Source organism: Leguminivora glycinivorella, chromosome 27 (genome assembly GCF_023078275.1).
Source record: "Leguminivora glycinivorella isolate SPB_JAAS2020 chromosome 27, LegGlyc_1.1, whole genome shotgun sequence".
Classification (NCBI taxonomy): domain Eukaryota; kingdom Metazoa; phylum Arthropoda; class Insecta; order Lepidoptera; family Tortricidae; genus Leguminivora; species Leguminivora glycinivorella.
Genome location: NC_062997.1, coordinates 6,291,574 through 6,315,155, shown reverse-complemented (window position 1 = coordinate 6,315,155; position 23,582 = coordinate 6,291,574). Strand labels below are relative to the sequence as shown.

At 40.0% G+C, this 23,582-nt stretch overlaps 1 protein-coding gene across 4 annotated transcripts in view; it reads right to left on the bottom strand.

The window, feature by feature from the left end:
- Nucleotides 1-23,582, bottom strand: part of LOC125240359 (probable multidrug resistance-associated protein lethal(2)03659) — a 94,159-nt gene that overhangs the window by 29,214 nt on the left and 41,363 nt on the right. For 3 of the 4 annotated variants that reach the window (XM_048148263.1, XM_048148262.1, XM_048148260.1), the window contains 9 exons: nt 22,971-23,073; nt 22,127-22,231; nt 20,256-20,358; nt 19,448-19,664; nt 17,695-17,851; nt 16,244-16,594; nt 7,303-7,468; nt 6,325-6,486; nt 3,731-3,860 (listed from right to left, as the gene is read on the bottom strand). In XM_048148263.1, the coding sequence (XP_048004220.1) occupies nt 3,731-3,860; nt 6,325-6,486; nt 7,303-7,468; nt 16,244-16,594; nt 17,695-17,851; nt 19,448-19,664; nt 20,256-20,358; nt 22,127-22,231; nt 22,971-23,073 (1,494 nt within the window). Of the gene's footprint in view, nt 1-3,730; nt 3,861-6,324; nt 6,487-7,302; nt 7,469-16,243; nt 16,595-17,694; nt 17,852-18,831; nt 18,853-19,447; nt 19,665-20,255; nt 20,359-22,126; nt 22,232-22,970; nt 23,074-23,582 lie in introns of those variants that run through there. The other variant, XM_048148264.1, reaches the window with a different exon arrangement.

The window sequence follows — 23,582 nt, the reverse complement described above, 5'->3', positions numbered from 1 at the left end:
TTTGACGTTGTTTGTCAGTTTAATCTTAATGTTTATCATAAGTCATAACAAATTGAACTCGTACCTCGTACCTTTTTCAAATTGAATTACAACCTTGTCATTCTGAATATTGGGTTTAAATTTGCTTACTGCGATTACCTGTCCAATTTGAAGTTTAATGTGACAAAGCTTTAAAGTGTTTTACAGTGACATCTTAGCTGTCTATTGGTAAACCTTATGTCGTTGCAGTAACGTACACAAATAAATAGTTTTATGGTTTATGATGGTAGTTAGCAATTATTTTATTGAGTGTAGAGCTAAAAGTCAAGTAGAGCTGTACAGAAATCTAAAAATTCAATTAAAAAAAAAGTAACCATCAGATTAAAAGGTGAACACTCTAGATGAGTTTAAAAAAATAAAAATCTGTTGGGGTGTCTGAGGTTTTGAGTGATACCGGAAACACGTTGTATATATACCATAGATTAAGCAAACTTATCTACTTAGCATTAAACGACTCGGTCAAATGTCTCTCTTTACTCACAGCTTGCAACTTTCGGGTGTCGTTTTTTGTAAGTTGAAGTCAACAAAGACATAAGTTTTTTTGCCAAAATTTCATTTTTGGCAAAAGCTTTTGAACCTTTTTTTCAACAGTCATCTACTGCTCTCCGAGACGTTTGTAAAAACCCCTTACTCGATGGGGATCCGAAGTTTCATAACAGAGTTCCTACGGCCACCTTTCTGCTCCATCATCAGATCAGTTCCATGATACCAAAATATTGCATTGTCACGTGATTTACATGTGTGCAAATCAGGGATCGGATACCGGTATTTTCAACCAAACCGGTTTTGGCTCTAGACGTCAAACCGAAAAAATAGTGTTCTTGTTTTCGGTTACCGGTTTTTAACCGGTTAATATGAGAGAACTGTTCTTCAGCAGATCTGTTTCTGTTGAACGAAATTAACCGGTTTCTACGTCAGAGATGTCAACGTCAGAGATACAACGATTCTTTTCTCATTTGCAGGCAGCGAAACTTTGGTGCGAATGACAATTTTATGACGTCAAGCTACAAACTATTATGTTAAAAGTATCTTTGAAATGGACCTTATAGTCATGTATATAAGGCGTATCTTTCGGTGTAGGTAAATGCACTCCGATACGGTTCAATAATTTGGTCCGGTCAGTAATCTCTCTCCGTAGTCTAGCGGTCTGGGACATGGACTAGGAATATGGAGGTACCGGGTTCGATCCTCGTAGTGGGCAAGCTTTTTCCATGTTTGCATTTTATAATTTAGAATTTTAGATTTTAAAATTTAATGTTGTTACACTGTGTAATGTGATTCCTAGTAGTTTTAAGCAGATTATGTGACAAGTAAAACATTTCAAAAAAATTATTTACTTTTTTATGTGAAAATACATTCAAAAAGAGTAAAAAAACACAAAAAAATAAAAAAGTCATAGAATATTTTTTGTTTTTACATCAAAAATGCATGTGCTTAAAATCTTTCGGGTTATTCAGGCCCACGGTGTTTATTTTCTTTTCTTGTACAATAAAATATGTCTTTTTTTTTTCATAATTTCGAGTTAAAATGTAATAAATGAATATAACCTCTTTCTACCGAAGTCTCTAAAGGTATCAATTATTGCATTTAATGAGGAGGCACACTCAAAAGTTATGACAGATGGCGCCGTCCGTTCCATTGCACAGATGAAGAATTTCATACGTGAGAGAGAGAAGATGATATTTGTTTTCTCTCTCTCACATATGAATGACAGTGACATGGCTAGACACTTGCACAGGCGCCGCCTGGTGGGATAGCTTTTAGTAATTATGTTAATAATTACTCAATGTGGGATAAAATGTCAGTGTGCCTCCTCATTTAAGTCAATGTCTGACATACCGATTTATAACTTCACAATAAAAAGGTGCAATATCAGTGTATTGCTGGTTGAAGAGGCTGTTATAGATATGTTAATAAATTTATTGTCAAACTTGACACAGCATGTCATTTTATTAACCCGTTCAATAAACTTCACGGAACGAAATAAATTCTGTTCATCTTGAATACAGGTAACCGAAATTGATTTGTTCTCTGTCAAAACGTTATTGTAGATTACCGGTTAATGACAGAACAGAAATTTGAACTGTTTACGAACAATATTAACCGATATTTTGAAACCGGTTCCGATCCCTGGTGCAAATTTTCAGCTCAATCGGAAACCGGGAAGTGGGTCAAATTTACCTTCTGCGTTTTGACCCAAACTAACTAAAAGCTTGTAATAACCTAACCACAAAATTAAAATTTTGAAAAAACCCCCGACCGCTACATAGTGGACCGATTTTCATGAAACATGGCTAAGAACACTCCCGACTAATTCAGCTTTCTAAATCGGTTCATCTTTTCGGGAGCTACGATTCCACAGATGTCTGTCATCAAACTTATAACACCCCGTCGTTTTTGCGTCGGGGGTTAAAAACAATCGAAGTTATTTCGTGAGATACATTTGAGACGTGTTTCGAACCCATTGGATATCCCACTGTGTGACATCTTGACCGATTCGGCTCTTGTCGCCGAAACCCTTTTGTAGGGTTCCATACCAAAAAAGTAACAAAAGGGACACTTATGGTGCGATTTTGTCTGTCTGTCTGTCACAATAATGTTTAAGCCCCGACGCAAAAACGACGGGGTGTTATAAGTTTGACGTGTCTGTCTGTGTATGTATGTCTGTGGCATCGTAACCCCCGAACGGATAAACCGATTTAGATTTAGTTTTTTGTTTGAAAGCTGAATTAGTGCGTTTTCACATTATCCGATCCGATATCGGATGCAGGACCGATATCCCATACATTGAAGCCGCCATCTTTGATTTTTGCCTTTGAAATCGTTCCGACCTCCGATATCGGATCGGATAATGTGAAAACGCACTTAGTCGCAAGAGTTCTTAGCCAATTTGATGAAAATCGGTGCACTGTCGGGGGTTTTTTTCATAATTTAAATTTTGTGAATAAATTTAAAAGTGGAAAATGTTTGCCTTGGGTGAGACTTGAACTCGCGGCCTCTGGATCGATACTCCAGCGCTCTGCCAACTGAGCTGCCATTTATTCTAAGCATAGTGTCATCGATTGCAGACTGCTAATCAAGTTAAAAATTTACATTTTGTGTTTAGGTTATTTTAGAATTTGTGTAACTGTCAGCCTGTGTGGTGATGGTGACGGGTTAAGAATTTCACCACCCCCTTTCTTCCCGTGGGTGTTGTAGAAGGCGACTATGGGATATGGGTTAAATTGTGGCGTAGGCGAGAGGCTGGCAACCTGTCACTGCAATGTCACAGTTTCGTTTTCTTTCAACCCCTTATTTGCCAAGAGTGGCACTGAAGCTTTAGTAGTTTCATGTGTTCTGCCTACCCCTTTATGGGATTTTTTTTTTTTTAAATATATAAATAAATAAATAAATATTGGGAACACCTTACACAAATCAATTTAGCCCCAAACTAAGCAAAGCTTGTACTATGGGTGCTAAGCGACGATATATATACTTAAATAGATAAATACATACTTATATACATAGAAAACATCCATGACTCAGGAACAAATATCTGTGCTCATCACACAAATAAATGCCCTTACCGGGATTCGAACCCAGGACCGCGGCTTAGCAGGCAGGGTCACTACCGACTGAGCCAGACCGGTCGTCAATGGGACCGGGATACAGGCGTGATTGTATGTATGTATGTATGTAACTGTCAAGTTACCTCGTTCACCGACGATGGTCTTGTCCCCATGGGACAGTATTTCCAGGTCACTCTTCAGCTGGCAACACTTGATCACCTGCTTGTACCGTCTGAGGTCCATCTCCTGCCCGAATAGGATGTTTTGACGGACCTGAAACAAAATCAAATAATTTTAACTTTTATTTATTAATAAATAAATAAATATTATGGGACATTCTTACACAGATTGACTGAGGCCCACGGTAAGCTCAAGAAGGCTTGTGTTGTGGGTACTCAGACAACGATATATATAATATACAAATACTTATATACATAGAAAACATCCATGACTCAGGAACAAATATCTGTGCTCATCACACAAATAAACGCCCTTACCGGGATTCGAACCCGGGACCTAATAAAGTAGGTATTAAAAGGATTTATTCCAGGACCAGGAGCGTTGCTTATACACCGTGTTTTTTTTTGTTTTCCGTTACATTCGACACGTAGCTTCATTATCAGGAACCACTCTGTAAATCGCTTTTAGTTAAATTCGCAAAAAAAAAATCATCATTTTCATACATAATAATTGAATTTATGAATGTGAGAGACCCTTGAGAATAACATTCAAGTTAGTGTCAAGTGATTGACGGCACATGTCAAAACAAATAACATTAGGAACTGGTAAAGGCTGTCACACACGTGTTCAGTAATTATCTTTATTTTTTTTAATAACTCGATAACCGTAAGAGTTAAGACGCTAGTTTCTTAGAGAAATTAACTGTATTTCATCTAAAGAACCTTCCCTTAAAGTTAACGGAATTCAATATAATTTTTAAGAAAAAAAAACCGTCGCCTTTCGGGTTCTGGTGAAAGCTACTTGCGAATGTTGGATTATGTAGAAATGTGTAAGTATTTTTTTAAACTGCTTTTAATGCTTTAATTATTAGATGGCAACACAAATGAATATACGTATAACGTTAAGGTTTGAGGAGTTTCCTCAATTCCTCATGAATCCTATTATATTATAAGAAATCGAAGCTTGACAAACTTTGACTTCAAAACTTATGCTTAACAAACATAACTAAATAAATGTCACTGTTCTGAACTTAAATGCATGCTTTTCTTACAAAAATACCAAAGTCACTATGAGTGTGCCGTTCAGGTTTGAGGAGTTTGGTTCTGGCCATCATCAGCAGTTCCACTGCACCAAATGTCACTGTTCTGGACGAAAGTGCATGCTGTTCTTATAAAAATACCACAGTCACTATAAGCGTGCCGTTCAGATTTGAGGAGTTCGGTTCTGACCATCATCAGAAATTCCACTGCACCAAATGTCACTGTTCTGGACGAAAGTGCATGCTGTTCTTATAAAAATGGCAAAGTCACTATAAGCGTGCCGTTCAGATTTGAGGAGTTTGGTTCTGGCCATCATCAGCAGTTCCACTGCACCAAATGTCACTGTTCTGGATGAAAGTGCATGCTGTTCTTATAAAAATACCAAAGTCACTATAAGCGTGCCGTTCAGATTTGAGGAGTTCGGTTCTGACCATCATCAGAAATTCCACTGCACCAAATGTCACTGTTCTGGACGAAAGTGCATGCTGTTCGTATAAAAATACCAAAGTCACTATAAGCGTGCCGTTCAGATTTGAAGAGTTCCGTTCTGGCCATCATCAGCAGTTCCACTGCACCAAATGTCACTGTTCCGTACCTAAATGCATGCTGTTCCTTTAAAAACACAAAAATAACCATATGTATGCCTTTCAGATTTGAGGAGTTCCCTCGATTTCTCCAGGATCCCATCATCAGAACTGGGTTCTGAGAAAAATGGGACCAATCTGTATGCATATACATTCAATCAAAAAAAAAAAATTCAAAATCGGTCCAGTAACGACGGAGATATCGAGGAACAAACATAAAAAAAAAAAAAAAAAAAAACATACAGACGACTTGATAACCGTCCTTCTTGAGATATGAGGCGACGGTTAAAAAACCGGCCAAGGGCCACGCTCAGTGTAGGGTTCCGTAGTTTTCCGTATTTTTCTCAAAAACTACTGAACCTATCAAGTTCAAAACAATTTTCCTAGAAAGTCTTTATAAAGTTCTACTTTTGTGATTTTTTTCATATTTTTTAAACATACGGTTCAAAAGTTAGAGGGGGGGGCGCACTTTTTTTCCTTTAGGAGCGATTATTTCCGAAAATACTAATATTATCAAAAAACCATCTTAGCAAACACTTATTCATTTTTAAATGCCTATCCAACAATATATCACACATTGGGGTTGGAATGAAAAAAAAAATCAGCCCCCACTTTACATGTAGGGGGGGTACCCTAATAAAACATTTTTTTCCATTTTTTATTTTTGCACTTTGTCGGCGTGATTGAAATACATATTGGTACCAAATTTCAGCTTTCTAGTGCTAACGGTTACTGAGATTATCCGCGGACGGACGGACGGACGGACGGACGGACAGACAGACATGGCGAAACTATAAGGGTTCCTAGTTGACTACGGAACCCTAAAAACGACATTTAGCGGAAGTGCCACTATAAACCCCAATTTCCTGTAAACTAAGTCACTTATAGTGTCTCTCAGAGACTATTCCTTATCAAAATATGTGCAACACTCACAGAAGCCTCGAAGAGCCAGGGGTCTTGAGCGGCGTACGCGATGGCCCCCGTGACCTCTAGATGCCCTTGGCTCGGCTGTAATTCACGCAGGATGGCCTGCAGGAGCGCCGACTTGCCAGACCCGACTGTTCCGACTATAGTGGTTAGGGTTTCGGGTTTAATCTGAAAAAAAAATAGTTATTTGTTACACAAGAAGGCAAAGTTGTATTTTAACACACGAGAAGTAAAATACATTTGCACCCGAGTGTAACACAAAACTTTTCCCCTCACTATAGCGAGGAAACTACAACGCAAAAAGTGCGTTTAACACTGCTTCCAGTAGTTCCACAGGTGGTAAATCATCTTTATTACTAGATTCACCTGCTTTTATCAATTTTACAGCAGTTGATTTGACTTTATTCAAGGTCAAATTACTTTACCCACTAGTGGATAAAATGCGTTTTTACCCGCTGGTATTAAAGGACAAAACATGTGTTTCCAAGCTAGTGAGGGGAAAAAGAAATTAAATATTCAGTCATTCATAACTTCTGAGTACTTCTGACCAGAAGAGATGGCGGGACGACCTAGTATTTTACACTTATTTTTGTCGGAGTAGGGAATGGGCCTTGATTCACTGGTCCCACCGCGAGCTAGTAAGCTATGAGCTATCGGCTATAGAAACGAACAAAAGATAAGCACTCCCGTGCAAATAAAAGAGACACGGCGATGTTTATAGTTACTCGCCCAGCGGTGAGCTATCAAAATCGCCGTGTCTCTTTTATTTGCACGGCAGTGCTTATCTTTTGTTCGTTTTTATAGCCGATAGCTCATAGCTTACTAGCTCGCGGTGGGACCAGTGCCTGATGGGGGGGGGGGGGGGGGAGGGGGCACCCTCTTTCGGCCCCCTCTCCAATCGAGAGGGAGGGAAAGAGGTTTGCCTTGGTTTTACTGTTATGCTGTGTAACTTATTTGAATAATAAATTAATTAATTACACTTACAACTAGGTTAATATCGCCAAGCGCGAGCGTTTTTCTCTCCATAGTATCCCCACTGTCCCCAGACTCGCTGTTTTTCCAGTACGCCGTGTAGTTCTTCATAGACACTAGTATCTGAGGCTTCGCTAGCTTTTCCAGGTTTGTGTCCGATTTGATGTAGGCTTGTTGGCTGGAAATATAAATAAATATTGGGGACACCTTGCACATATCAACCTAGCCCCAAACTAAGCAAAGCTTGTACTATGGGTGCTAGGCGACGATATACTTACTTACAAGGTGCTCGCGAAGAACCCATATAACTTTAACGGCATATTCTTGGTCACATTTTAAGACTAAAATGTCATATAAACTTTTCTAGATTTCGTCTAGTTTCAGAGTTATTGCCAATTAAAAAAAAACATTTCCGTATTGTTACTCAGTACAAAAGGTTTTAACGGCGCTGATGCGCAATTGTGGAGCATAGTCTCACAGTAGTCATTGATAGATGCAGCCCGTCGTCACTCCATAGTATGATAATATCATCAACCAATGATTCCCAACATTACGACACAAAAAAAATGCTATCAAATCAAAATGACATCTATTATTAATAGTACTAAAGTCCATTATATTTTGGTAGCAAAAATACATAGATAATAGAGTTTCATATTTCCTTAGTCTATGGCCTGACCTACGTGTTTTTTTTTCAAAACGTCAAGTCGTCAACGTCAAATCTGTCGTAACTTGTTGAATTTTGTAAGTTAAGTAAATAATAAAATAACTAAAGTTATTATTGAAATTTCGGGCAAACCAATAAGAAAGTGTAAAATTTGTGATGGTGGCTTGTTTTTGCCTAGCTTTGCACTGGATATATGCAGGTCGGTAACTAGTATTTTATTATATTTTCGTTTCGAGTTGCTAACAATTACCTACCCATTTAATCAATTTAAAGTAGTACTTATCATGTACAGTCTACGATTTAAGCGAAAACATTCTGTAAATAAGTTTTTTCGTAAACAAACAAATAACCTAAAATACCAATAGAGTGTGACCAACTTTATCAATAATCTCTTTATTTCAGATGACGATTACGGGTAATTTTAACAGGTAACGAAGAATTGGCATATTTATCCATCTCCTGTATGAAGATAATGTTGGGCAAAGGTCAAGGCTTTTGGCAGTAAATATTAACTTTCCCTGGTAAACATGCAAGAAACACGAAGATTGAAGCAACAAATACTGGCTTATAACAAAACTCTTAATTAGGAGGCAGTGCCAAATATGAACGTCAGGCACAGTAAATCATAGGAATTTTCTGCAAACGCCTCAAAATTAGTTCAACTGAGAAGTGCTGTAAAGTAGTTGAAAAATTACTTCATGTAAAAGAAAAGTGATAGTATATTTTGCTTTTGTTTTATTCATTTTATACAGGGGCGTATTAAAGACGGCAGGCTCTCTTTAGAATAGCGAAGCAGCGTTTTTTCTTAAATTTCATACTTTATCGTCACTTAACGGGGCGGTAATCCTGACTGGCTCAGGATGCCAACGCCAAATCCTTGAAATACGCCTCTGACAGCCATCCCAGACATTTTTTTAAATATATGTATAAATAATATTGTCTTCGGTTACCGCGATAGTTACTCATGAAATAAAACTATGGAAACGGATTAAATCGCGTATAATGAATTTAAAATACATCCCGACGTTTCGAACTCTTTACAGCGTTCGTGGTCAACGGGTGACTGAGGAAAAATTAAAATGTGCAAAAGCTACCCACTTACAAGAAATATTAACGAACCATGACCACAAATAATATAGATTATGTTGATGGTGAGGGTGTTCCACAATGAAAGCACACAGTACTGGACACGAAAAACAGTTTAATTCCGTAAAGTTACAGACACCACGTGATATTTAAATGAGAGCAGTATGTACGTGTGTCGCGCGCGGATAGACAAGCCGACTGACCAGCGGTCGGAAAAGAAACCGTTACAACCTTGTCGCTGCGTCACACGTATATCTACCTCCAAATTTCAACCATAAAGTAATATTACTTAATAACAACCCTAAAAACAAATTAAAATAAACCGTTCGAGCACGTCGCTAACACGCCCCACCCTAGTGCTGGCTCAGCACTCATTAACCAAAGGGATTCTAGCGACGCGCGCCGCAGGCCGTTTGAAGACACCGGATTTGGTTTTTACTTCAACCAGTCTGATCCGACCATCCCTACCTGGGAACACCTGCTGGACGACTGCCTTCGGCCACACATTGCGTGGTGCTCCTGGGTCAACTACTAGAACTAGGTCTCCTACCTTGAGTGGAGTTTGCTCGCTGTTCCACTTCCTTCTAGGGAGTAGCTCCGGCAAGTATTCCTTTACCCACCTCTGCCAATACATGTCGGCCAGTCGTTGGCTCTTTCGCCACTGCTTCCGAAGAAACAAATCGGAGTCGTCGAAGGCACCTAAAGCGGGGGTATTAGGAGAAGAGTGGAGAAGGAAGTGGTTGGGTGTCAGAGCACCATCGCTGCCCGGTTCCACGGAGACGTGGGTTAGCGGGCGGCTGTTGACGATATTCTCGACCTCAGCCATGAAGGTGCCGAGGACCTCGTCCTTCGGCGCCCGCTCCTTCAGGACAACGCTAAGGCTCCTCTTAACACTGCGTATGAGGCGTTCCCACGCTCCAGCCCAATGTGGACTCGCGGGAGGAATAAACTTCCAACTTGAACCATTAGTCAATGCAAAGTCATTGACTGCTTTGTTATCGAGTTCCTGGACAGATCGTTTCAGCTCGGAATCGGCTCCCCGTAGGTTAGTACCATTATCCGAGTAGAAACAGTCTGGCCATCCTCGACGCGACGCCATGCGTCGTAACGCCATAATAAGGGAGTCGGTCGTGAGAGAATGCACGATCTCCAAATGGATCGCCCTTACAGTAAGGCAGGTAAATATGACACCGTACCTCTTTTGGCGTCCTCGGCCGACCACCACCTCCATCGGGCCAAACAGGTCAAGGCCGCAATGCGTGAATGGCCTCTGGTGATGCGCCATTCGACCTGGAGGTAACTCACCCATTACAGGTACATGCGGTTGCGCCTTGCGAATTTTACAATACATGCATCTCGCTGCTACATGTTTAACCGTTGGTCTTATCCTCGTGATTGCATATTTTTCCCTAAGATTATTCACTACTGTCTCCTGATAATCATGTGCAGCCCTCACGTGATAATGCTTCACGAGCAATCGCGTCACATGGTGCCGCCCGTCCAGTATAATCGGACACTTGGTTTCGGCAGTGACACCCTGTGCGGCATTAATACGGCCGCCGCAGCGAAGGACCCCACAATCATCCAGGTAAGGTGACCAGGTAAGTATTCGGCTATTCTTATCGAGACTCATACCTTTTCTGATTGCAGCCAGCTCCGCGCCGAAGCATTCTTCCTGGACCTGTCGCAGCAGAAGCAGCTCGGCCCGACGCATAAGCTCAGAGTCTTCATAAGTTTGCTTACGACTATTGTGCACGAATACTAACACATGATATGTGCTCTTCACCAGCCGCAACCACGAAGAGAAACGCTCCGGATTAAATACAGGTAAGTATGTAGCAGGTAAGTCGCTAATTACATTTATTATTTCTGATCTTTCAGGTTCATCAGCTACGGGGCTGACGATGTTATGCGGCCAAGATGACTCGTCACTCCTCAAGAACGAAGGTCCCTTTAACCACTCGCTTTGGAAAAGAGTGTCATCGTAAGTATCGCGGGTTGCGATATCCGCAACGTTCATTTTGGTAGGTACGTACCGCCATTCATTGCTATGCGTGAGCTCATCAATAGCCCCCAACCGGTTCGCTACGAAAGTTTTATAATTGCCGGCGTCATTCTTAACCCAGTAAAGAAATGTGGTTGAGTCGCTCCAGAAATAACGGCGCTGCACCGCTAATCTGTGATCCCTTTGTAGACTGTCCGCAAGTCTCGCTGCTAAAAGAGCTGACTGTAGCTCTGCGCGAGGTATAGTCAACAAAGGTTTCACTGGTACGACTCTGCACTTACTTGCTATGAAGGCCACGTATATTTCATTATTATAAATCCAGCGCCAGTAAGCAACAGCACACATAGCTTTAGTGGACGCATCGCAAAAAATATGCATTTGTAAATTATTACCATAATCCATATTCGTAGTCGGTGCCCGCATACTCGGCGTAGCACTGGCCGCGTAGCCCTGACAGGTAGGTGGCGGCGTAGTAGGCGCCGGCTGCGCGGCGACTGCGGGGCGCGCGGGAGAGGGGTCATCTGCTACGCGCGTCGTAGCACTGACCGGCGACCCAGCTGATAGGTTACCTATACCTACACCTATACCTAAACTGCTCGTGCCTACAGGACTCAAATAACATCTAGGTATACGTACATGATGCATTTCTTTTAAAAGTTTAATCCACTCGGTCCACTTGACGAAAATATTATTTGGAATATTTTCGTCCCAATTAATGGATAACTGCCATAAAGACTGTAACATTATCTTACCTTGAATTGTGAATGGTGATAAGAAACCAAACACATCGAAGATCGACATAATTACGCGAAGCATAATCCTTTTGGTAGGTACTTGTTTACCGCTAATAATATCGCTAGGTATACGTTTGAGCGACAGATCGAACCCAAACTCGTCTGTAGCGGGGAACCAGATAAGACCAAGCGTTCTCTCACCTTCAGGCTGCCGATCTAATTTGAACCTTAAGGCTGCACTGCCTAAGGCTTCTTTTGGCACGCTGTCCAATACTGCCTTACTGTTACTCGTCCAGTTACACATGTCGAACCCGCCCTGTTTGTGAATAAAAGTAACATCTTTTACCATTTGTATGGCCGCGGCTTCGTCTGGCAAACTGTCCAAGTAATCGTCCATGTAGTGTTGCTCGCAGACGGCGGCAACTGCAGCAGGCATTGTGGACGCGAAACGCTGTGCATTCCTATTTTTGACGTACTGGGCGATAAAAGGGGACGAATTAGCGCCGAACACTAGTGACGTCATAGCATATGTTTTGACTGGCTGTTTAGAGTCCGTCCTCCATAAAAACCTGAGTGCGTCCTGGTCCTCGGGTCGTATTTTGACCCTTAGGAACATGTCACGCAAATCCCCGGCCACAGCGTACCTATTCTCTCTGAATCGTACCATGATGCCGAATAGGGACGCGAGTAGGTCGGGGCCTTGCAGTAGGTAATCATTTAAGGACAAACCTTTACTTTTTGCTGCACAGTCAAAAACAAGACGAAGTTTTTTTTTGTTTAAATTATTCACAGCATGGTGTGGCAAATACCATGTGTGAGGGGACGTGGACTGTGGGTCAATGACCCCTCGTGCAAAATCATTTTGGAACAAATGATTTACTCGATCCGTGTACTTTTGGGCATACTCACTGTTCGCCGCCATTTTCTTTTCAACTCCCTTTAACCTGTTTAGAGCGTTAGGATAACTGTCAGGCATCACGCTATTCTCGTCGCGCCACGGCAGGCCCACTTGCCACCTGCCGGCAGCGAAGGTCGCCGTGCGGTCCAGCTGAGCTAAAGCGCGAATATCATCGCTGTTCTGACGAGGTTTGTCACACACACCTAAGGAGTCGATGGAAAAATAACGTCTTACCTCCTCATGAAGGTCTTGGAGCGCGCCGTCGGCTGCGCTCGCGCTGGGCGCGCCGCCGCCGCTCGCCGCCACCAGCAGCAGGTTGTGGGCGGGGCGGGTCGCTCGGCCGTGCGGCCCGCGCACCTTCCCATGTATGGACCAACCTAAGACAGTACGCGTAGCGAACGGCTCAAAGGGTTTACCTTCACATATTTCTAACGGCTTAATTAAATTATAATTATCCTGCCCAATTAAAACCTCAGGTACACTAGAAATTACATTAGGGGACCATTCGTCCTTTAATTTTTGTAAGTGGGCAAATTTATTACAATCAATGGACCTAAAGTCCTGCTTAGGAATGTCTAAATTATCTACAGCACGGAAATCTATATTAAATACATCGTTACCATTATAACTAGATACATCAATAGATATAACTGTAGCAGTACACTCTAACTGGCTATCTTTCCATGCACCGTTCACTCGCATAGTCTCGGTGCGCCCGCGCAGGCCGGCGCGCTCGGCGAACGATTTACTGATAAGACTGATACTACTTCCGTCATCTAAAAATGCACCTGTCGTAAACACACCGTTAGGTCCGCGTATTTTTATCGGCACTACTTTTAGGAACACTTTTTGAGTATTTAAGTTTATAAAGGATACCGTTTCCGTGGTAGGGCCCGACTCAGCTGTTTCCGGTGTACGTGAAGATTCCACAGTTGCATCCTTATCGTTATCGCGACTTTGCACATAATGTAATAGTTGATGATGCGCCTCGCCGCACCCGTCCTTGTCGCACGCGGGCGCGGGGCACGTCTCGCGGTCGTGGCGGGACACCAGGCACTTGTAGCAAATTCCGTGGCGTTTCACGTGACGCCACCGGTCCTTCCTTAACGCCTTTTTAAACATCTTGCATTTAGTTAACTCGTGATTAGCACCGCGGCAAAATAAACACTTGTTGTCACTGGGCGCCGCCGATTGTAGTAATACCGTTTGCTGGCGGTTTGTGTTATTATTATCACTTTTGTTTCTAGAGTGATTTTGATAACTATTCCGTTGGTCAGTGACGTGAATGTTCGCTGTAGTAGTTATTTTGATTGCTTCGATGTTTAAGAAGTCTCAGAGTATCTCCAAGCGTGGTTTCTTGCCTTCTTCTATTATAGGGAAACTGTAGTCAGACCATTTCGATATAATGACCGTAGGTAATTTAGATAAAATTATATTTGCCATGTTTACGTCGTGTAGGTATTCTTTGCGGCCGACTGCATGTACGGCTGCGATGAAGTTCTGAACTTTGACTGAGAATGATACGATGTCTTTACTGTACTCGTTTGACATAGATGGTAGTTTCCGTAATCCTTGCATGATGCGAGTTAAGATGCTCTCTGGATTTCCACATACCAGTTCCAAGGTTTTCATCACAATGTCAGGCGACGTGGCAGTAACCATTAAAGCTGAAACTGCTTCTCGGGCAGTTCCGTGTAGACATTTTCTCAGTTTCCATAGATTCTCCTTCGGGCTGAATCCGCACACTTCTGTAGACTCTTGATAGGCCTGCTTAAATTGTAGCCAGTCCAAAGGGTCGCCAGAGTAGCTAGGCAGGTCTCTGGGAGTACATAATCGGCTTAGCAGGTTTTTGTCTGTACTTTGTTTAGCTGTACTTGCGGTTAGATTTTGTAGTGCACTTGCGAGCATATGGATCGCTCCATTAGAGGTGCCGGGGTCAACGACCGGCGGCGGGCACGGCAGGTCCGGCTGTGTACCATGATCGGGGACTTGCTGCGCGGCGGATTCCAGCTCGCGTTGGCTCTGTTCTAGCCACTTCTCCACTTCACTCTGTTTGTCAGTGTGCAGATCATCATGTGGACTGTAGTTTTCTTGTTCCTCATCTCTTAGGTTAGCTAAATCAGCCTCGAGTTTCTTGTCGATGAGGGCCATTTGGATACGCGCTTTTTCTTGAGCCGCTTCTAGTTCCAGCTGTTTTCTTCGAGCCAGGACAGACGACGATGACGACTTGGACTTCGGCCCCGTTAGCGAAGCGGCCGTACGTGGCGCCAGGCGGCGCTCTGATTTTACGCTGCTACCCGACAGTTTGAACGCGGGGACGTTAATCTTCATTTCGTCATTGTTCTGGTTTGTATTTCCTTCAGTTGGCTGCGAAGGTACTTGCAGCTGACGCTGTCTATCCTCTTCTGCCTTTCTTTCGCGTTCCTTGCGCGTTGTACTGCGAGTATTAACCATCTTCGTAGGCGGAGTATGGAACATAAATCCGGTCGAAGTGACCACTGTTGATGGTGAGGGTGTTCCACAATGAAAGCACACAGTACTGGACACGAAAAACAGTTTAATTCCGTAAAGTTACAGACACCACGTGATATTTAAATGAGAGCAGTATGTACCTGTGTCGCGCGCGGATAGACAAGCCGACTGACCAGCGGTCGGAAAAGAAACCGTTACAACCTTGTCGCTGCGTCACACGTATATCTACCTCCAAATTTCAACCATAAAGTAATATTACTTAATAACAACCCTAAAAACAAATTAAAATAAACCGTTCGAGCACGTCGCTAACAGATTATATGTATAAATACTATAAATTTACTGTTAAGTCGCCATACTGCAAAATATCGCAAATTTATCGATATCGATAAATATTAGGGACTGGGTTGGTCGAGCCCTAGCGATTTTTTCTTTGTGTTGGTAGCAGTGGCATGACCTCACGACCGTCGAAAAAACGCCTGCATAAATCGGTTCGAGGGTTGTTCGAGAGTGCCGACTCTTAAAACGTAGTGATTCAATGCTCTTTGGATAGATGTCAAAATGTGACAAGAAAAACAAAAATATTGGTTTTTAGAAAAAAAAATCAAGAAACTTATTTTAATTGCCAATTTTATGGATAAAAATTACTTTTTATGTGAATATACGTTCAAAAAAGTTAAAAAAAAAAAAATTTTTTTTTCGCCAAACATTTTCAAATTCATATAACAATTTTTCTTTCTTTTGGCCTCAGAAACGCTTGATTCAAGTTATGCGGGTTCCTCGCGAGCACCTTGTATATTTTTTTTATGCCAGCAGTTCTTCATGAATTGAGATTTTAGTAAGTTTTATTTGGTCATTAAGGTTCTCTAGTATCTATATTTTCTTAATTATAACAATATATAATGTGTTTATGTGACTGTTTGGTTTCTGAATAAACTAAAAAAAATAATATTCTTATACATTTTACGAAAGTCAAAATATATCACTAAATGTTGGTAACAAAATAGGATCAATTAAAATTTGCTGACGTGGCCAGGTACAAACTTTTTGAGAACTGCTGATATATTTTTTTTACAACTTCAGCAACTTACCCGTTCCCAATCTTCTCAAAAACCCCATTGACCTTCACCTTCTCAATCTTCATCAGATCCACCCCATCCTTGTTATCCACTTCGGGCAGCAGCAGAAACTCTTGCATCCTCTTCACACTCACGTAAGCCTCGAGCGTGAAAGTGATAGCAAGAGGCAGAAAGTCCACTAGCGTGTACTTGAGAATCTCGTAGTAAGAGAATATGACGAAGACTTTGGCGGCAGTCAGTTCGTTGTCGAAGGAGAGGAAGGAGATTATGGAGAGGAAAATAGCGACTTTAGTGTTGAGTTTGACGCATGATATCATTACTGCGCGGAGCCAGGACATCTTTTTTATTACGCTCATTTCTTTTCTGGAACGAAAATTGAGAATGTTAGACTAATCTTTATTGTGATATCCATAGATTTAGGCACTGGTCACACCGCGAGCTAGTAAGCTATGAGCTATCGGCTATATAACCACAAAATTAAAATTTTGAAAAAACCCCCGACCGCGACTTAGTAGACCGATTTTCATGAAACATGGCTAAGAACACTCCAGACTAACTCAGCTTTCAGACAAAAAAAAAAACTAAATCAAAATCGGTTCATCCGTTCGAGAGCTACGATGCCACAGACAGAGACACACACAGACAGACAGACGAACAGACAGACAGGTCAAACTTATAACACCCCTTCGTTTTTGGGTCGGGGGTTATAAATACTCACACGAAGATCCGCACAAATGTAACATGTGTTAGATTATGTTTAAAGTAAGCGATATATTGTTTTTAAGTACTTGATTTTTAGGGTTCCGTAGTCAACTAGGAACCCTTATAGTTTCGCCATGTCTGTCTGTCCGTCCGTCCGTCCGCGGATAATCTCAGTAACCGTTAGCACTAGAAAGCTGAAATTTGGTACCAATATGTATATTAATCACGCCAACAAAGTGCAAAAATAAAAAATGGAAAAAAATGTTTTATTAGGGTACCCCCCCTACATGTAAACTGGGGGCTGATATTTTTTTTCATTCCAACCCCAACGTGTGATATATTGTTGGATAGGTATTTAAAAATGAATAAGGGTGTACTAAGATCGTTTTTTGATAATATTAATATTTTCGGAAATAATCGCTCCTAAAGGAAAAAAAAGTGCGTCCCCCCCCTCTAACTTTTGAACCATATGTTTAAAAAATATGAAAAAAATCACAAAAGTAGAACTTTATAAGGACTTTCTAGGAAAATTGTTTTGAACTTGATAGGTTCAGTAGTTTTTGAGAAAAATACGGAAAACTACGGAACCCTACACTGAGCGTGGCCCGACACGCTCTTGGCCGGTTTTTTTAAATATTATTACAGGGTTTTTTTTGCCTGCTTTTTTTCTTCTTTTTTTGGGGTTTATTTAAAATTTCATTAGGTGACAATTTCATGTGTCAAAAATGTGAACTTACAGCTCCGGGACAATAGACACTTACTTCCTAGCCTCTCCAATGATCCTGGCGAACGCGTTCTCCCAGGCATACATTTTGATAGATTCTATACTTTGAATGACTTCGTTCATGAGTCTGATCCTGTTGTCCGTGCGCATGGCAGTTTTTCGACGCAGTTTACTAGATATCTTGCCCAGGTAACCTGAAAACAGAAAAGAAAGTCAAATCTCTTAAATAAATAGGTTAGACGCCTATATAAGTATATTTATTAATTTGTGTTTTTTCCTTAACCTAAAAATATAACCTAACCACAATTTTAACTATAAAACTCCCGTGAGACTCATACATATTTAAAAATATTTTAAGCGGGTTACTCACGTATTAAGTCGATATAGCGTTCGACATGTTTCGGTTCAATTTCGAGAACCTTTCTCAAGAGTAGCGACACCCCGCCTTTACATGTCGAGAGCGCGACGCATACTGCGGGCGCTTGCTCGGTGCGCGCGGCTGCTGAGGACAGGCGCAGGAGGGCAGGGGGCAGGAGGAGGAGGGGTATGCGTCGCGCTCTCGACATGTAAAGGCGGGGTGTCGCTACTCTTGAGAAAGGTTCTCGAAATTGAACCGAAACATGTCGAACGCTATATCGACTTAATACGTGAGTAACCCGCTTAAAATATTTTTAAATACCTAACCACAAAATTAAAATTTTGAAAAAACCCCCGACTGCGACGTAGTAGACTGCTTTTCATGAAACATGGCTAAGAACACTCCCGACTAACTCAGCTTTCAGACAAAAAAAAAACAAAATCTAAATCGGTTCATCCGTTCGGGAGCTAGCGATGCCACAGACAGACAGACAGACACGTCAAACTTATAACACCCCGTCGTTTTTGCGTCGGGGGTTAAAAATTGAACTGCGATAAGATTATTTTATTGAATTATAACAACAGCTTCAAACTCAATAACTTATTTATAAACATGGGTAACAAGTCAACGAAAGTATTTGTATAAAAAAAAAATCATTTGGTAACACAGGAGACAAAAAAGTTGTATAGTTGCTTTATGTATAACTGACCTAAAAAACTTACTCCATACAAACTAATCACTAAAAATGCGACTCCCTCAAGCTTATGTTTGGTAACACAAGAGACAAAAATTGTTCAAAACCTGATTTGTACCAACCTTGTAAAGGAATGAACATTAGCAGGAAGGAAACTACTACTAAAGTAGCAACTCCGATTTGCCTATACTTACATGAGATAGACAATCAGTATGATGTATAGGTGTCCGTACTAGATCAATATGCTCTCTATAGGCGTTTGTACTAGATCCACCAATAGACAAGCCATAAAATTACACATTTTTAGTAACACAGGAGACAAAAAAACTAGTTCAAAAGCTGTTTTGTACTAACCTTGTAAAGAAAGAAAGAAAGAAAGAAAGAAAGAAAATAATTTTATTCAGGACGTTAACATAATTCCTTATGTCTAATGACACACATTAATAGGTATTGATATTAACGTCACTGAAAAGGTCTCCCCTGAGCATTTTGTCAAGTTACCTACCAGGTAACTTGACGCTGGTCTTCCGTGGAGACCTGTCCTAAAGGAATGAACATTAGCAGGAAAGAGACTTCTACTAGCGTCGCAACCCCGATTTGCCTATACTTACATGAGATAGACAATCAGTATGCTCTCTATGGGTGTCCGTACTAGATCCACCAATAGACAGGCCATAAAATTACAAAGTTTTTAGTAACACAGGAGACAAAAAACTAGTTCAAAAGCTGTTTTCTAACCTTGTAAAGGAATGAACATTAGCAGGAAAGAGACTCCTACCAGCGTCGCAACCCCGATTTGTCTATACATGAGATAGACGATCAGTATGCTCTCTATGGGTGTTCGAACTAGATCCACCATGAATAGACAGGCCATGTCGAAGCGAGGCGCGTCGGATGTCAGGAGCGTTAGCACTCGGCCGGAGAGACCGCTCTCGCTTGTTTCTAACCGAAGGAGCTGAAATAAGGAAAGATCTAATGAGTCCAAATGCACAAGGGCATTTTTAGAATCCCCCCCCCCCCCCCCAATTAGCAAATGTTGTTAACAAAAATTAACTCGCTGTCCGTTTTGTTACCTAAAAATCCATGTTTTCATTTTTAATTCAATAATGTATAATTTCAGTAATATAATTAAGCTTTTCACTCTCGTACCGTACTATTAGGCCACTCAGCAAGCCTCGTGGCCTAAACATGGTACTCGGCTGAAAAGCTTTGTATTATATCACGATTGTATAATAGTACATTACGATACAAGTGCGTAAAAAAAGGAAGTTTTAAATCGACACGAGTTACGAATTTCCTTTTCGCACGTGTATCGTACGACGTTTTTCAGTACAGATGAGCCTCCGAAGTTTCGACCTGGCATATAATGAACCACTTCTCGCACTAGTGCGTAAAAAAAACACCATCTGTACTGAAAAATACTATTATTAACTTCAAAGAACAAATATTATTTTGCATGTTTAGTATTAAAGGAAAAAGTCCGCGGTTTCATTTTTGTTTAAATATTTTATTTTTATTTTTTATAAATCTAGTCTAGCCAACGTACCTTTCTGTATATGAGTGAACAGCAAGCCACCCGTATCTTCATGGCCATGTCCAATAACCACAGCAGCATTGGATGCATCATACTTGCATTTATCGCCATGAACCTGTTATAAAAATAATACAACATAATATTATTATACACCGTGTTTTTTTTTGTTTTCCGTAAAATTCGACATGTTAGATTCGTTATCAGGAACCACCCTGTATATCACTTTTAGTTAAATTCTCAAAAAATTTTTTTTCATCGTTTTCATACTCGTACATAATAAATGAATTAATTACTGTGAGAGACTCTTAAGAATACTATTTAAGTTAGTGTCAAGTGATTGACGGCACATGTCAAAACGAATAACATTGGGAAGTGGTAAAGGCTGTCACACACGTGTTCAGTAATTATTTTTATTTTTTTAATAACTCGATAACCGTAAGAGTTAAGACGCTAGTTTCTTAGAGAAATTAACTGTATTTGATCTAAAGAACCATCCTTTAAAGTTAACGGAGTTTAATAAAAACAGGGTGTTTTTTTTTTTTATTTGAATAGGTAGACGTTTGACCACGATCACACCTGATGTGGGATGATGTGGGTGTATTACTAATGTCAATTAAGGAAAATAAACTGAAAGAGAATGTCACTAATCATCAAATGGTTCAAGCTACAAAATGTGTAAAATTACAATTTTGAAAAAGTTCCCTACATAGTGGACCGATTTTCATCAAACATGGCTAAGAACGTACGAACACTCATGACAGACCCGACTTATTCAGCTTTCAAACAAAAAAAAACTAAATCTAAATCGGCTCATGCGTTCGGGAGCTACGATACCACTGACAGACACACTACCAGACAGACAGACAGACACGTCAAACTTATAACACCCCGTCGTTTTTGCGTCGGGGGTTAAAAAAGCTAAATAATATAAAAAAAAATAAAACCGCCTTCAAAAATAAGCGCGTTACAAAACACGGAGAAACTAAAAAGCCAAAAATAATAAACCTTTCAATTCAGATTTCTTATCGTATTGCAATAAGCTAAACATCCAAATTATAATCAAATCAATTATTTTTGTAGTCGGTACCAGACCTATTCGTCACCTTGCTATTGCCTGTTTGCCCCACCCAACCATACACAGGCTGGTACCGACTCCAAAAATAATTGATTTGTTTATAATTTGGATGTTTAGCTTATTGCAATACGATAAGAAATCTGAATTGAAAGGTTTATTATTTTTGGCTTTTTAGTTTCTCCGTGTTTTGTAACGCGCTTATTTTTGAAGGCGGTTTTATTTTTTGTTAAAAAGTTTATTTATTTGTTGATTTTTAGTGGTTCCTAGTGATATTATATGTATCAGTCCGAATACATGTACAGTAGTGAAAGAATTATCCTTTAACTCCTAACCATTGAGGAGTTGACCTTCCATCATCAGCTCAGTTGATTTTTAGTGGTTCCTAGTGATATTATATGTATCAGTCCGAATACATGTACAGTAGTGAAAGAATTATCCTTAAACTCCTAACCATTGAGGAGTTGACCTTCCATCATCAGCTCAGCCACATAAAATTATTACCATCAGACGTAAATACTGGTGTACCTTTGAAAAATAGACTAAAAACATTACATGTGCCTATAACATTTGAAGAGTTCCCTCGATTTCTCCAGGATCCCATCATCAGACCCTGACTTGGTGCCAATGGGACCATCTCGGGGTTATACCGGTTCGATCAAAAAAAAAAATTTGAAAATCGGTCCACGATTCTCGGAGATATCGAGTAACATACATACAAAAAAAAAAAAAAAAAAAAAATAAAAAAAAAAAAAACATTCAGTCGAATTGAGAACCTCCTCCTTTTTTGAAGTCGGTTAAAAATACTTGCCCAACTACACCCGCCGCGTAAAAGTACGCTAACGTGGCGCTGACGCCCGCGTGGTTCGGAGAAAAATAGTTTATTAATCCTTCAAGACACATTGGAATGGATAGCCTGGAAATAAACACGAATTATTATTATTCACTTCACACATGAAATAGCAGATAATAGTAGTAAAATATTTGTTTAAGTTTCATGATCAGAAAATATTTTTTCATCACACTTTAAATGTGCTATTGCAGGCAGGCGGAGCGTGAGTTATAGAAAAATCGTTCTCCCAAGGGAATAATGAAATTTCTTGTACCGTACTTAACTTTTTTTACATCTATTTACATATTTTTTACATTGCGAGTGTGATGAAAAACATTGTGTCTAACTCGGGGAGTATGAATATTACTAACGGCAAGCCGTCGCGATTTAACTTACTCTCGTTAGTAGTATTCAACTTCCTCCCCTTGTTGCACAATGTACTATTATTATATGTAAATAAATATTGTTGTCCCCTGTGTTACTGGATCAAAAAGAGTATTAAAAATATGAAGTCTTGAAAATTTGTGAAGTTAGTGTAGAATTAACAAAAACATCCTAAAATATATGTAGTGTCTCAATTCAATTCAATATTATTTAAATAGGTTTACAGTAAGCACTTTTAAATGATCAACAATACTAACTATCATAATCATGGTATAACATCAGAGCAATTTATTACCACTACTACTACTACTAAATTTTAAAAATAATAATTTAAGAATCTTAAAAATAATAATGTCTCCTGTGTTACTGGCAAAAAAGTAGTTTTTATTTAGTAAGTAGTAGTAAGTTAGTAGTAGTTTAGAATTAGGAAAAACCTTACCTTATGCTAGCATCAACGATTGCGAACAATATATTTCCTATGATAAACTTAAGACCGTATATCTTAATAATAGCACGCAGTAGGGACGGATTCTTGCCTTTTTCTGAAATATATACAAGCAATATTATATCTGAATATTATATCATTCGTAAGTACAACTTGCATGTTACAAATATTAATTACAAGATATTGGATGGTATACTGCTTAATCAAATTTACGTAATGTCAATGAAAATAAAAACATATTGGTGTCAAAAAAGTAGAATAAGAAGGGGTGAAGCAACTTTTTCTTGTCTGTTATTGCCATGGTTACGGTCCCCTGAGTCACGCTGGTTTTATGCAAAATTATGCTACTTAAACTATGCAAACATGCATTTTACTGGTGTTAACAAGCCCTTTTCTTAATTTGCCACCTACAAACATGGACTAGAGGTACATGCATGCTTGCATAATGTCAGTAGCATAATTTTGCATAAAACCAGCGTCACTCAGGGGACCGTTACTATGGTAATAACAAGCAAAAAAAATTGATTCACCCATAGAATAAGAATAGTTTATTATTAATAATACATTATTACAATAGATACATTTGTCCTGTAGTAGAAACAAAAA